We start from the raw sequence: 15252 nt of genomic DNA, 5'->3' as shown, positions 1-15252 counted from the left end.
TTTAACACCCGTGTAGCTTTTTTCCCCATGGGCAGCCCAAATTACTTTTTATAATGATGTCTTCATATACCAAACCATGCTTGTCTCTGTTCGTCCCTTTGAAAAGACTTACTGGAACTTTATATCAATTTCCGTCTTGCAGCTCCTAATTAAAGTCATTCGTTCCCTCCCCTTTGAATTTTTTTTTACATACTTCGTCCTCTTTTCTGGTGAAGGGTTCGTTGGGGGCTGTGGTAAGGGGGCAGTGAAACGTGTTCGGTCCTAAGTAAGGGTCGTGTTCACAGCCCCTTCTCTTACTAAGGACCGTGCTCACAGCCCCTACCCTTACTAAAGGCCATGTTCACAGCCCCTACACTTACTTAGGTGGACCTCTCCACTAACACTAACATCGCATATGCAGGAACTCTGGTGACACCCGCACAGCGGCCACCATCGCCAACATCACCATGACGCTGGACTACGTCAAGCCCTTCGCGCACTCGCGCTCATTCCACTACAAGAAGATGAAGAGCGAGTGGCGCACCACCGTCTACCTTGCAAGGTCATTCTACTCTTCCTTACATTCTACTTTATTGTCGTGTTGCTGTCGTGTTGCGTTTACCGCACACGGTCATTCTACTTTCCTTACATTCTACTTTATTGTCGTGTTGCGTTTACCGCACACGGTCATTCTACTTTCCGTACATTCTACTTTATTGTCGTGTTGCGTCTACCTAACAGGTCATTCTACTCTTCCTTACTAGTCTGTTCTCCGATTTAATTCAAGAGACGCTCCATCTCCTTCCAGTTCTTGAAATTTTCTATTTAACTACACGTTTTTGATTATTTATCTGGACAAAAACGATTGTACCATTTTCCCATTTATTTTCTAATTCGGTAACGTAACATTTGAGATTTTGCGGCCTAAATTGAATCTCATTACTTGTTTGAATGTTAAACATGGTGAAGATTTTTATCTCGAGGGTAAGGCTTGTGGGCAACATCATCTGACTTTTGCACGCTCCTTGCAGGTCTAAGATCCAAGGCCTGGGTCTGTACGCAGCGCGGGACATCGAGAAGAGCACCATGATCATCGAGTACATCGGCGAGATCATCCGCGCCGAGCTGGCCGAGGTATGGTCTTTGTCTGACCTGCAGAAATTGTGCAGATTTGTCTGCACTCCACACGCTTGGCAGGCTTGTCTGCACTCTTCACGCTTGGCAGACTTTTCTGCACTCTAAACACTAGTTATATTTGTTTGGCTGTAACTATTGCATCAAATTCTTACATGCTTTCCAAGCAATTTATGTTCAAGGACTTGAATTTAGCATAGAAAGATTAGGTTACAAAAAAATACAGCTTTTTATTTGCCCAAAAGCAGAAGGCAACTTGTACTTTCTTAGAGTTTTTCGAGGAACCCGTTTCTTCATTCCTGGCTGGTTGTGGGTTGTTGTTACCAGCCGCGTAATATGCGTTTTCATTTTCACTCGTGTCTAAATTTTATGATTTATAATTATGTAAAAGTGCAAATTTGATGTCTAGTACGTCAGAAAGTTGGCAGGTTTATGCCACTGTTTTTTTTTTTTTCAAAAGGAACGAATGCTTAACTGCTTATTATATCGCAGGTCCGTGAGAAGCGCTACGAGGCCGCCAACCGAGGCGTTTACATGTTCAGTCTGGGGGAGAACCTGGTGGTGGACGCTACCCAGACTGGTGGTCTGGCGCGCTACATCAACCACTGCTGCGACCCCAACTGCTACACCGAGATCCTGCAGATCGAGAAGGATCGCAAGATCGTCATTATTGCCAACCGCAAGATCATGCGAGGGGAAGAGGTATAGTTCGTGTTTTATTTGGGACGAGTGAGGGAAAAGAGGAGAGCATTTTGGTTTTCACTTGTAAGGATGATCTGAAATTACTTTTAAATTTGTAAATTTAACTTTCATATCATGTTCTTCTCTTCACGATGACAAATTTTTAATTCAAAAATTCTCTATAAAATTAGTACAAATTACTTCATTTTATTGTATCTCTGGAGCTCTTGGGCAGGGACAAAGTTCTCCCTAATGTGATTAATATTCACTCAATTATTGAATGCCGAACTCTCATGACAGGTTCGGAGTTGAATGCAGTTCCGGGGCACAGTATTCTAAATAGTCGCTTAATGTAGGACTAGTATTTAATTATTTTTTCCCAGTGACTTTTCTCATTTGTCTCACAGTAACTCTTCTCATTTGTCTCCCAGTAACTCTTCTCTTTTGTTTCCAAGTAACTATTCTCTTTCGTCTCAATCTTCAGACTGCTCGACATTTTTTATCGTAAACTTTTATTCCAGTTGGCCTACGACTACAAATTCGATGAGGAAGAGGACGGCAAAATTCCGTGCATGTGTGGAGCTGAGAACTGCCGCAAGTGGATGAACTAATTCGCTGACCTCATCCACCCACGTCCACCGCCCGCCTCCACCCACGTCCACCGACCTCCTTCACACACGTCCACCGACCTCCTCCACCCACTATCTAGGCCTTAAAGGCTTCATTCACAGCAAATGATTGCCATAGTCGTGACAAGTTGAGTGAACACGCAACGATCTAAGGCAGCCACGATAATTTTTCTCTTAATTGACACGTAGCGGCAATAACCCATTTTGTGCCTGTTTTAAATACAGGGCATTGCTTTTCCTTAGGTTATTATGTGATCATTTATTTCGTAATGGTGTGATAGAATAGCTCGAGAGGGCCGACACTCGAGATAATCCGACGAAACATTCGAAGTTATAAAAAGGACCAATGCTCTGCCAATACATCGGCTTCCCTACAGACTGAAATGAAAATCATGACTTTCTAATGTGTACAGGAACTGCATGTTGTTGGCTCACGGTGATGTGTGTATACAGCTTTGTACATGAGCTCGTTCTCTGTAATTACGTTTCCTCTTCATTTGCTGTCCATGTTAAATATTCGCTAACTGCTTTGTGTTAGTCGTACAGCGAGATATTTCAATTATTTTTATAAGTGTGCAGTTTCGACGTGAGGTTATTGATGAAGTTTTCCCGTCAGACTTTTTGCAGCTTTTAAATGTTAATAAAACTGAAGTTTAGGTAAGTGAACTGCATGCAGTTTATTTGTCGTGTTGATGATTTTTTTGTACAGCGGAGTTTATTTCCCACCATTTTTTTAGTTATATTTTGATGCTTAGGACGTAGAAATTTGTATAATATTGACTTACCGTTGTAAAAAAAACTGGTTTTCAGCGGTTCTGATAGAAGTTATTTCTCATTAAAAATATTGTTGGATTGCGTGTCGCCTCGAGTGTCATAAGAATGTTTTCGTTTTTTCTTTTAGATTTGCTGGTCTCCAACTTTCTCGCTGTCATTAAAATTGTGTTCAGTAAAACCTCACCAACAACGGCATGCGAGCGTTATATTTCTGCGGCAGAACTTCTCGATTGTTCGTCAAATCTACAAGAACATCTCGATTTCTGCCAACCGCAATAAAACGCGTCCAAACCGTAGATATTAAGTGTCATTTTAACTATTAATTACATTAACAAAAGTTTTGTGTATGATCCAAGGATCATTTGTACAATGGAACTAAGGGGCATTCCATAGCCATGTTAGTTATCTGGAACAAGTCTTTTGTTCTAAGAACTGTTTTATGCTTGCTAAGAACTATGATTCTAAGGAAATTGCAGGTTCGATGTTATTGGTTACAGGCGAGACGATTTTGTTGACGGCCCCGCCGTATTTGTTTCATCTGTTTGTTATATTATTAAGTCTAGGTAATTACACAACAAACAGGGATTTGAAGAGATGATGTTCAGGTTAGGATTTTGATGTTTAGTACGGCTATCTGTATTAAGTGTGGCATGCTACGCGAGATAAGCGTGTCAACTGTCATGTGTGGCATGCTACGCGAGATAAGCGTGTCATGTGTGGCATGCTACGCGAGATAAGCGTGTCATGTGTGGCATGCTACGCGAGACGAGTGCGTCAAGTGTGGCATGCTACGCGAGATATGCGTGTCAAGTGTGGCATGCTACGTGAGATAAGAGTGTCAAGTGTGGCATGCTACGTGAGATAAGAGTGTCAAGTGTGGCATGCTACGTGAGATAAGCTCGTCAAACGTGGCTTGCTACACGAGATGTGCGTGTCAAGTATGTCACGCTCTCGTGTGTTACCATAGGGCGTTCAGTATTAAGTGTTAGAATAACTAGATTGATTGCCGCATAAACAGTATCAGTTTTCACTGGTTTTTCTTCCCATGTTTCTGGCAGGTTAGATGTACAAGAACAATATTTAATAAATAACAATCGCCTTTGAGCCATTTGATTTTATCTTTATTTTATTTGTAAAAGAAACCACGATGAAATGGCAAGCTGGGTAATCCTGTTAAGGTTATAGTGTCACTGTTTGCTTTTCAAACTGGTAACTTAAACAATTATTTCAAATTTATTATTATAAAACCATCGTTGAAATGGACCATCATCAATAGGGTGACAATCTAAATATTGCACTACTCGAGAAGGATGAACCTCACTCATGTTCTTCATAATAGGCTTAACACTGGAGTAATAACTCGTGTACATTGAATTGACGTGGCTACTCTACTCAATAGCCTGCCAGCTCACGGGAAGGAATATGACATAGGCGCTGGTAACGGGCAATGCTGACCACTAACGTGCATTCCGACACGAACTGGAACACAGCAAATGGCAAATTCTTGTGAAAGCAAGAAGGTAAACAGATTGTATAAACAATAAATACAATTGATGAGGCATGAGCGAACGAAAAATCTGAAGTAAGTTAAAAAATAAGCTCACCTAATAATATGTTAGACTTAGATAAAGTCGTCGGTTTTCTTCATTTCCTATTCAACTCGGGGATCTTCTGAGATTTTCGGACTCGCTGTCGCAACATTAATTTCTAAAGCCTTAAATATAAGTCACTTCTCGTCCCTCCAAACACACTACACTCTATAAACTTGCTACTGAGATTATATAAAATATACAATGAGAAACTTAATGTTGTCTCTTCTCGTGTCTTGAATTTTTCAGTTCTTCAAAAAAATATAACTCGGTACTCACTGCAGTGCGTGACAGAGAACGCATTTTTTTGTCGACGAAAACGTGAAGCCACGGACGGACAGACAGACGGACATGGCGAGCACAATAGTGCATTTTTCCATAAATGATAAAATGCGCTAAAAAGCCTAAAACTTGACGTCTGTGCTGTTCTTCCTCTCGCTGTTCACCGCGCTCATCTTGTGGCTCTCTCCCGTCGCCTCTAAGGCCGCCGCGGAAGCTTTCCTTCGTCCCGCTAGCGCGAAGATGGACGTGCTAGACGTCTTGCGTGACGACCAAAAGGACGAAGAGGCGCCGCTGTCGGGGTCCGAGGACCGGGATCCCCGAGGGGTCCTCTTAGCGAAGAGGGTCGCGAGGGGGCACGTCGCTGGCAGGCGAGGGCCCCATGTGTTCTTGAACTGAAAGTCAAATTATTTGTTAATAAATTATTCAGTAAACGTAACAATCAACTAGAGGCTTATTACGTAACAATCAATTACAGGTTTAAACACTGAAATAATTAATGAAATAATGTTTCCCTTAGCTCTTGATTACAATGCTAGTTTGATTCGTGATAGATTTGCGCTCAAATGACATCAATAATATAACACTAAAATGAAACTTGACACCTACACAATGTTGACTAAACGCAGGTGACCGTACGCGACATTTTGTGATCATGAATGCGCAGCCTGAATATAATTATGAACTTACCTCTGGATGGCTAATAAATTAAACTTGGACATACAACTAAGCAAATATCGGTAATAATGTTCCAAATGACACCATTTTGTATTCACCAGTACAGATTATAGCACAGAACCTTTTTGTACATTTTTTATCCGAGTGACTGCACAAAGCAAAGTAAAGTGATATCTTATTCTTTTATTAAGATAATTAAATGCATATGTTTAATGTGAATGATGAACCACTAATAACCATAAATAACCGTCGAATTAACACGCAAAAGTGTTAAGAATCATCGTAACGCAGCTCATGGAAAATAAAGGCCATGAATTATATACACTTCACCGATAACGGCCCAAAGCACCCAGATTCGCAGGCAGAGTAGAAATTTGAAGAGACGCGCGTAAAATGTTGACAGATTTGCGCGACCGAAAAACCGAAGACAAGCGTGAAAAACGAGTGAGAGTGAGAACAGTCATGAAGTAGTGAAATTGATCGGTAGAATCTCAAAGCGTGCGCGAGAAACCAATATGCCAGAGTCATACATCCCAAGCTGTTGCTCATGCAAGTGCGCAGCCACATTGCAAAAAAAACCGTCTTAGCAAATTTAACCCGAAGCGCAAGTTCCAGGGCCGTGCAAAAATTAACCACGCAGAGTAATATATAAAGAAACAAATTTAAGAGGGTTCGAAAAATACCCTAGAACGAGGGAACGGGCGGAAGCTTTACTGCATCTGCAGCTCGCATCTGCTCGGCCACTTGCGCTTGAGGAGCTTGAAGAGGACACGGGACGGCGAAAGGACGCAACAGCGCATCTGAGGGAGCTAAGAGACCGAGACAGCGTCATACAGGGACCGAGACAGTGTCACGCAGGGACCGAGACAGGGTCATGATGGGACCGAGACAGTGTCACTCGGGGACCGAGAGTGTCACGCAGGGACCGAGACAGGGTCATGATGGGACCGAGACAGTGTCACTCAGGGACCGAGACAGTGTCACTCAGGGACCGAGACAGTGTCACTCAGGGACCGAGACAGTGTCACTCAGGGACCGAGACAGTGTCACTCAGGGACCGAGACAGTGTCACTCAGGGACCGAGACAGTGTCACTCAGGGACCGAGACAGTGTCACTCAGGGGCAGAGACAGGGTCACATTTGGACCGAGACAGGGTCACATTTGGACCGAGACAGTGTCACTCAGGGACCGAGAGTGTCACTCAGGGACCGAGACAGCGTCACGCAGGGACCGAGACATACAAGGAAGAATGTTTTTACTTCAAGACCCAGGAGGCCGATTTCTCTTAAAGTCCAAATAGACTGCTTATAACGGGAAGAACGCTGCCTTCAAATATAAGAAGAGGAAGACAGCTGTTAATAAATTATCTGGAAGGCTGCATTTAATCTCAAGCTGTTTTCAATTCAGGATGGGAAAATTGCCCAAATTTCAAGATGGCCAAGTCCCTGTTAAAGGGTAAACAATTTCCAACTCTTGGGATAGGAAAATTGCCGGGATTCAATAAGATCATGAAAAACAACTTTAATGTCAATAGGGAAATTACCTTATAAAAAAATTGCCAGAAATTCAGAAGAAAAATTACCTTAATATCAAAATTATTTTTTTTAGTACATGAATTATTTCAATTTTAGGATAAAAATAGAGAAATCGAAACTGCTTTTTTAGAGAAATAAGCTTTATTTCCGCAGAGAAATTAATCGTGTTTCAAACATAGAGAATCAAGCCATCATTGCAGACAAACTAAAATTCCTTCATTTTAAAGATCATATCATATTGATTTCTGACGAAAGAAAAACGCTTTCATTATTACGTAGCAAAAAAAAAGTCGAGCAGCAGATTTATTGGACTATTATAATTTATAAAAAAAATAATGTAAATTAGAAAATCGGAGTTTCCTCGGATTCATTCCATACAACCCCCACAACAGAACCATGCTTGCAGACGAAGATGACGAAGATGAAGAGACCGCGCAGGGCGTTGATGACGTCAGTCACCAGCCTGGGCAACACGCACGTCGTTAATACATAATATACACGAAAATTAGTTAATACAGTGACATACATGCATACATAGAGTCATAAATTCGTAATACATACACACATTACGATGTCCCATTAAGAAATGTCACCGTACAGCGACTCATTTACATTAGATAAATAGTGCATATCCAAATATAACTTGTACTTTTCATAAGCGAACAAATATGTTGAACACAGTAGAGAGGATAATAAGAAACAAAATAAAAAAAAAACAATTATACGAAAGAAGAAACATGTTACACCGTAAATAACTAGGTCCTTCAATAAAAGGGTGTCACGGGGCTGGAAAACAGTTGAGAAGACTTTATATGACTTGAAGCCGTAAAAGTGACGGTAAGCCAAGCTCTGCAAATTGCCAAGAAATTCAACCATCCTGAATTACCAACCGAACCGAATTACCAACCGAATTATCAACCGTCCTGAGGTTCTTGGCAATTTGCAGAGCTTGGCTTACCGTCACTTTTACGGCTTCAAGTTATATAAAGTTTTCTCAACTGTTTACCGTTAACAACATTCAAATGATTAAATAATATAAACTTATATGATGAAGCGTGCCACGTTTAGGAATTTTGATGAAACACAAATTAATTAAACCGGCATAGACGCACTGATATATCACCCACCACACGTAGCACGTGTCACCCACCACACGTAGCACGTGTCACCCACCACACGCAGCACGTGTCACCCACCACACGTTCCACTACAAGAAGATGAAGAGCGAGTGGCGCACCACCGTCTACCTTGCAAGGTCATTCTACTCTTCCTTACATTCTACTTTATTGTCGTGTTGCATCTACCGCACACGGTGACACGGTCATTCTACTCTTCCTTACATTCTAATTTATTTTCGTGTTGCGTCTACCGCACACGGTCATTCTACTATTCCTTACACTCTAGTTTGTTCTCTGATTTAATTCAAGAGACGCTCCATCTCCTTCCAGTTCTTGAAATTTTCTTTTTAACTACACGTTTCTGATTATTTATTCGGACCATTTCCTCTTTTATACAGTGGGGGGAAATGAATATTCGTACACTTGAAAAATCGTATTTAAATTATGTATAGAGACGCATAGTATTCAAAAATACTATCAAAAGAAATTAAATCTCAATGCAACAAAAACAATGCAACATGTTCATTGACAGCCGTAATATTGATAACAAGGAAAATATTAATAATTTAGAAAGGTATGATCACAGCAACACTATGCAAAGCTGCAGGTAATCCTTCTCTACCCATAAGCCCAAATTCATCAACCTTTACCATAGGATCATATTCTTCCATTAATTTTAGTTCATAATTATAAATGCGTATTCACATACATTCCTCGTAGACTCATACTTGCACATTCCTGTCCATAAATGCTTTTTCATCCCATCTCTCCATATCAACCCATAATCAGCTATCCGTTCTCTTAACCCTCTACCGAGGGTTAAGTAACACGAGTAACGGAGCAATATTGTCACGCGCCTACTTCCCAAAAAGGATAGGTTCTAGTGAGCGCAGAATGACTTGCACTGATGGTTGCCGCCACGTACGACAACTTTAAAATGCTCTCTGTTGCGTACAAACGTCCGGAGGTTGCTACACTTAAGAGTTTACGTATAATTTTACTTGAAAGTTATGCTCCCGGAGAGTGACACACGGCGGTAGAGGATCAAGCCCATAATCACCCCTTAAAAACCTGAATCGCCCATTCTTCCCTATCCACCCATAATCATCAAATTTCCCAAAAATCCAAAATTATTCTCCCCTCTCCACTAACCAATATTCATCCTCCCCCTCTGCAATCCCACAACCCGCCCCCTAGCAAAACACAATTTAATTAAAGAAAAATTGTGATATAATTGAAGGTTTTATTGCAGCAAAATACAAATCAAGTAGCACGGTATTTACAAACACACCTCTTAACAATCAGTAAAACACAATTTAATTGAAGAATAATTGTGCTATAATTGAACACACACTGTTATATTGTAGTAAAATACTAATCAAGTAACCCGGTATTTAATAGAGTCCTCAACTGAATAACTCGTAAACTGCAATGCAAGCCACAATGATTGTAAGAAAATTAGGAACAGCTGTATGGTGCAAGCCTCTGAGAAAAGACAATTTTTAAGATTTTTTCTCTTAACTTTTGAAGAAATTAACAAAGCTTCTTGAAATTTTTTCCCAAACGTCGAGGCTTCATTTATTGTCAAAGCTCGAAAATTCTCAGGCTTTTATTCCTAGTTGTTTTCAACTAAGAAGCTAAATTATGCAAAATAAAAAAAAATGCTTAATTACCATGTTGAATTAACATCAAAGTTGAAATTAATGTTAATCATGAAGTTTAGGTTGGGCCAACATAAAATATATATAAAAATTTGGTTTATTTCTTTAGCAAAAATTGCTAGAGCGGCGCCCAAGAATTTAGAAAAAATTGCAAAACTCACTAAATGGATTTTGAGTAGAAGAAGATACGTTTTTTATTTAATGTCATCGTTATTAATCAGAATGGATGTAAAGTATTTTTTGCTACTCAAATTGGCATGGATTATTTTTAGGGGCTTGCAATATAATGTACATTTTACGCCGTAATTCCCAGAGGTCAGTTGACGGGGTAATACCATCAGCTGTGTTGGAGCTGAAGCTGCCGAGATGTTGGGTCTGATGGTGGCGGCAGACTCACCCTGGTTGGGGATGTGGCAGGCAGAGAAGATGTTTGGTCTGATGGTGGCGGCGGACTCACCCTGGTTGGGGATGTGGCAGGCAGAGAAGATGTTGGGTTTGATGGTGGTGACAGACTCACCTTGGTTGGGGATGTGGCAGGCCGAGAAGATGTTGAACCTGATGATGGCGGCAGACTCACCCTGGTTGGGCAGGTGGCCGGCAGAAAGAGTGTACGAACCCGCGCCTTTCTGCGCCAATCCTGTTACTGTGAACTTTAACCACTGGGCCTGATGGTGGCTGCGGACTCACCTTGGTTGGGGATGTGGCAGGCCGAGAAGATGTTGGGCCTGATGACGTGGAAGTGTGCGAGATCAAGAGGCAAGTTATCGACGACGCAGACGGCGACGAGGAAGAGCAGGGGCAGCCCCCAGCCGTAGAGGGAGTACAGCGCGAAGAACTTGAGGTGACTGCCGCACTCCGACACCGGCACGATGGACCTGCGGACGACAGGGGCGTGAACGACAGAATAGGACAGGGTAGCTGAGTAAAGGAGTTTCAAATGGTAGAGCGCTCGCTTAGCGTGCGAGAAGTACGGGGATCGATACCCCGCAGTTCCAATCTTTATAAATATTTGCTCTCTTAATTGCGTATAGTATGCACCTGTTTTATAGAACTCGAGTTCACTGCACTTGAATAACAAAGTATAGGGCACTTGAGTGACGGAGAGTACCTACACCAAAGTGCAATTTTTCACGGTCGAATTAAGTAGAGAGTAAAGTGCATCCATGTAAACCTATTGAGAATTGCTATACGCGGTACTGTATCGTGAGCAGGAGCGTCAAGTACGGTAAAGTAAAGCTAATAGAGTGGAATATGGCAAAGCACATAATTTTTCAAAATACATCTTATTGGATATAATGCGATTCAATGGCTCAATATGATAAATTTTATCCGTACGGCTGCTGTGTATTCCACATTTGCAGTCTAAACGCGAACTCTCTTAATTCCAAATGCGCTGTGACACGGGATGTTCAAAATCTCATTGAAAAATGCATTTATCTTATTCTATTTAATGTCTGTACACCAAATGCGAAATAATTTTTAGTGTGAATAAATTTCTTAAATTAAGCATAAATGCAAAACTGTATCCCCCAAAAGAGTTATTGTTTGTGATCAAACTCAGCATCAGCTAAGGAAGCTCTCGTTTGCCTGTCGACACAGCTACTCTAGGAGAATGAATAAATGTTACGCCATGTCTCGCTAGTGATTTTAGGTTGTTATTCCTGAGATATTTTAGATTACATTATAACACACGGGCGAGTTCGCTTCATTATTGCTGCTTAATACAAATGTTGAGGTCGTTGTGATAACTATTAGCAACTGTGAGTTCCTTCCGTGAATAAGGATCGAGGCTGCTGGCGTACCACGTAAACAAACATTTCCTCGCCTAGCAGACAAGCCTGCGCGGTGGGCTATTCTCGTGCTGCTTGCAACATTGCGTTCGAGTTTTGCTATGCGAAGACGTAAACAAGACTTTGTCTATGACGGTTTCAAGGTATACAAATTTTCGTTAGGAAACGAAGAAACATTTTCGCCTACGACGGTTTTAAGGTATGCAAATCTTTAGCAAACGAAGAATCATTTTCGCCTACAACGGTTTTAAGGTATACCAATCTTCGTTTGTAAACGAAGAAATACTTTCTTCTGGAGTTATGTATGGTCTTAAGTTTGGTTGTTACACTGCGGTGTACGTACTTGATTGTGAAATACATGTCGAAGCACATGACGTTCAGCCAGAAGAATGAAGCCAGGGTGGAATAGTAGAACAACAGACCTGAACAACGGAAATCACTCATTAAAAGCACATAATCTTTTTAATGAATTTGATTTCTATTAGAGCTTCCACCATTATGAGATGCTACTTACATGCAATAATTTCTTCAATAGAACACATACCAAATATTACAAAGATTTTTCAAAACGTAGGTTCTTCTTAACATAAATAAAATTTAAATAAACAGATTTAAAACTTATTGTCATCATTAGCACATATTAAAATGGATGAAATAATATTATCACTAATTACATGCAAAGTTGATATGAATTTTTCCTGACCTGTAGCAATGCAAAAGGGAGTGGATTCGCCGGTACTAAGAGCCTGCAAGGATATCAGGCAGAGGAAGGAGAGCAGGAGAGCGAAGCTCTGAGAAAGAACACATTTGCTGGGGAGCCTCCTGAAGATTTCGGTGACGCTGAAGTAGACGAAGAGCGTGGCCAATATAAAGATGCATGACAGAGCCAAAGCCACGCTCTTTAAGATTTTCTGCCAATAACACGAGTCTGTGTTCTCTTGGTGGTCGAAACAGACCACCGCGATGCGACTACTGGAGTTATTGTCGTCCAGCAAGTTATCCACGCAGTACCGGTGGGCTGCGTATGAAACTCCGTGCAAAAGGGTTAAATGACCATCATCCGTCAGTACGTAGGGTTCAGAAGAGTCCAAATCAAAGAACTCTCCACAGATGGGAAATCCGTAGACTTCTGTCACTGTCACGTTGTAGTGCAAGGGTTGCATAGTTTCGCGGTTGTGGATTACTGGTAACCACTCGCTGGGTTCATCTACTTTTGTGCACCCTTCTCTACCTACGAACACGGAATCGGCATCACAGCATTTGCGTACACAGGTGCGGTTGCGACACTGCTGTTGATGCAGGTCGAGAGGGTTCTGGTAACAGAAGAACCCTACATAGCGGCTGCCGTCTGAATCCGCTTTCCCGAGGCAAAACTCCCCAGGGTTTAGAGTGACACTTTGACCGTTCGGACTCTTCCATTCCAGCGAGGTACCGTCTGCAACGTACGTGACAACAGCTTGGTCTGTCCACCCCAGATTTGTTGTGGTTAGGTTTTTTCCATCACTACACGATATAGAAGATACTACGGTGGGCACCACCCCAAAGTCAACAGTATTAGCGCCAACATAAACCGGTAGTCTAAAGTCCATGCTATGGTGAATAGGTGCTGGTAAATCTTTACCACTGGTGAATATGGAATCAGATGTGGGTGATTCAGACGAGGATCCGCACGAGATAACAGCTCCGTCTGAATCCCGCTGGGGCATTACTCCCCCTGGACAGCAAATGGGTATGACAGGGGCGGTAATACAGACCTTGGCCTCAATATTAATGTTTCCGAACACATTGTCCTTGTACTCCAGGCAATGATCTTCATAAGACAGGAAAGAGTTCATCAAGGGAACGTAAATCTCACCACCCTCAACAGGAGAAAACTCTTCCTGGCTTAAGACAACGGTAAACAGTGGGGGTAGACAAGAAAGGTCTTTGACTGTAGTATTAAAATGGGATTTCTGGTTCGCATCTACCAGAAATGGGTGTTCAACACACTGACCAGAGGAGTCTAATACTTCCGTGACTTGGCACCGACATTTCCTGACGTATACTACAGCTTCGGCTGGGTCATCCGACAACAGCGAAGGATCTTCAGTTTCTTGACTCGTAACAACGGAGACGAAAAATAGATAATGTATGATAACAACTGCAAGGCTATATATCTTGGGATTCATTTCGTTCCTTATTTCACTGATCTTTTAATTTTATTAAAAGTTAACTTAATGGAAACTATCCGTTTTCTTAGCATGTATGATTTAATTTAGAATGATATTGATAAGTAATTTGTTTTATTTAATTTAAGTTAATGCAGCATTTTTCTTGTATATGAACAGTGCAACAGAATTAAACCTGAAAATGGATATAAATTTTACTACATTTTAATATTTAAAAATACAATACGAGCATATACATAAGTCAAGATTTTACTACATATCCCAGTAATTCACTTCCAGATGACAAAGTACAGATCAGTGAGGCCCACAACATTCAGAGAAATTAATGAAGGCATATTGTCCACATAATAACACACTTTGTTACACACAGCAGAAGCAGACGTAGCACTGATACGCTCCATTTCCATTCCAAACTTGGTCTGGATGATACATGATGAGGAGAATGCATCGTTGTTAGGATGAAGTCTTAACCATTTCTGATTGTTAGACACATTTACGAACGAGTTTATAGAGCAACAAAGTAACGTAAGGCGGCACTCACAACTATTTCGTTGCATGCATATTTGCTTGTCTGCCTTACAATCATAAAAATGATTAGGTCTATAAAATCTCATATATTGAAAAATGTTACTCGTATTAGAATTTCTGTCAGGTAACGGTCGAGAAAACTGGTGGACGAATCATCATGTAGCGACTGGTGAGTCGAGGACAACGAAGTAGTTACCCACTAGCGTCATTGTAACGTCCACATGATCATGTTCTACTGTACACATCACACTTGCGGCTGTGACAGCACTGATGACATCACCTAATGCCTCTACAGCGTTGCAATATTGTGCCCGGACAAAGAAAACACGATTGATGATTTCCGGCGCATCGTACCGGGAATGCCGAACAGTTCGTCTCTTTATTGCGTGGGGAAACAGGAAATCTCTGAAAGATAGCGGATAGTAAACGACATCGAGATGCATTGTAAACTAAATATGAAAGAAATCAAGCACAAAAATGTGATTGTTTAGGAGGACAAGGTCAAAAATGTGATTGTTTAATTTGCAAATTTTTCAAGTATCGAATTACAAACACATAGTTACTTCTTACAATTGCTCCTTACATTTATTTTCGTTACCTATATTTCGGTATGTTATAATTTCTAGTGTCAAGTAACTCTAGTTAATCCCGTCAGTCGCATAAAACGCCAGGCTCATGCCAGTACCTGGTGTCCTGAAAGCCTAAGAG

The 15252-nt window shown here is 41.2% G+C and overlaps 2 protein-coding genes across 2 annotated transcripts in view; one reads left to right on the top strand and one right to left on the bottom strand.

Annotated features, from left to right (window-relative positions):
• Positions 1-4227, top strand: part of LOC108664341 — a 49157-nt gene extending 44930 nt beyond the window's left edge. The window contains exons 37-40 of the mRNA XM_047883034.1: positions 401-541; positions 1011-1113; positions 1606-1815; positions 2316-4227. Coding sequence (XP_047738990.1) covers positions 401-541; positions 1011-1113; positions 1606-1815; positions 2316-2405 — 544 coding nt within the window. The 3' untranslated portion in view covers positions 2406-4227. The remainder of the gene's footprint in view (positions 1-400; positions 542-1010; positions 1114-1605; positions 1816-2315) is intronic.
• Positions 4228-7621: 3394 nt separating this feature from the next.
• On the bottom strand, positions 7622-14129 carry LOC108664340 (probable G-protein coupled receptor Mth-like 4). The gene is made up of 6 exons (XM_047883033.1): positions 12552-14129; positions 12192-12270; positions 10746-10933; positions 10456-10680; positions 8430-8469; positions 7622-7742 (listed from the first exon to the last, which is right to left on the bottom strand). Exons 1-6 carry the CDS (start codon positions 14014-14016, stop codon positions 7622-7624), a joined length of 2118 nt encoding a protein of 705 aa, XP_047738989.1. The 5' UTR covers positions 14017-14129.
• Between the last annotated feature and the right edge of the window lie 1123 nt (positions 14130-15252).

The sequence above is a fragment of the Hyalella azteca genome, unplaced genomic scaffold (assembly GCF_000764305.2).
Source record: "Hyalella azteca isolate HAZT.00-mixed unplaced genomic scaffold, Hazt_2.0.2 contig11845, whole genome shotgun sequence".
Lineage (NCBI taxonomy): Eukaryota > Metazoa > Arthropoda > Malacostraca > Amphipoda > Hyalellidae > Hyalella > Hyalella azteca.
Note: the sequence above shows the minus strand (reverse complement) of the source record. Positions and strands in the feature narration are given on the sequence as shown.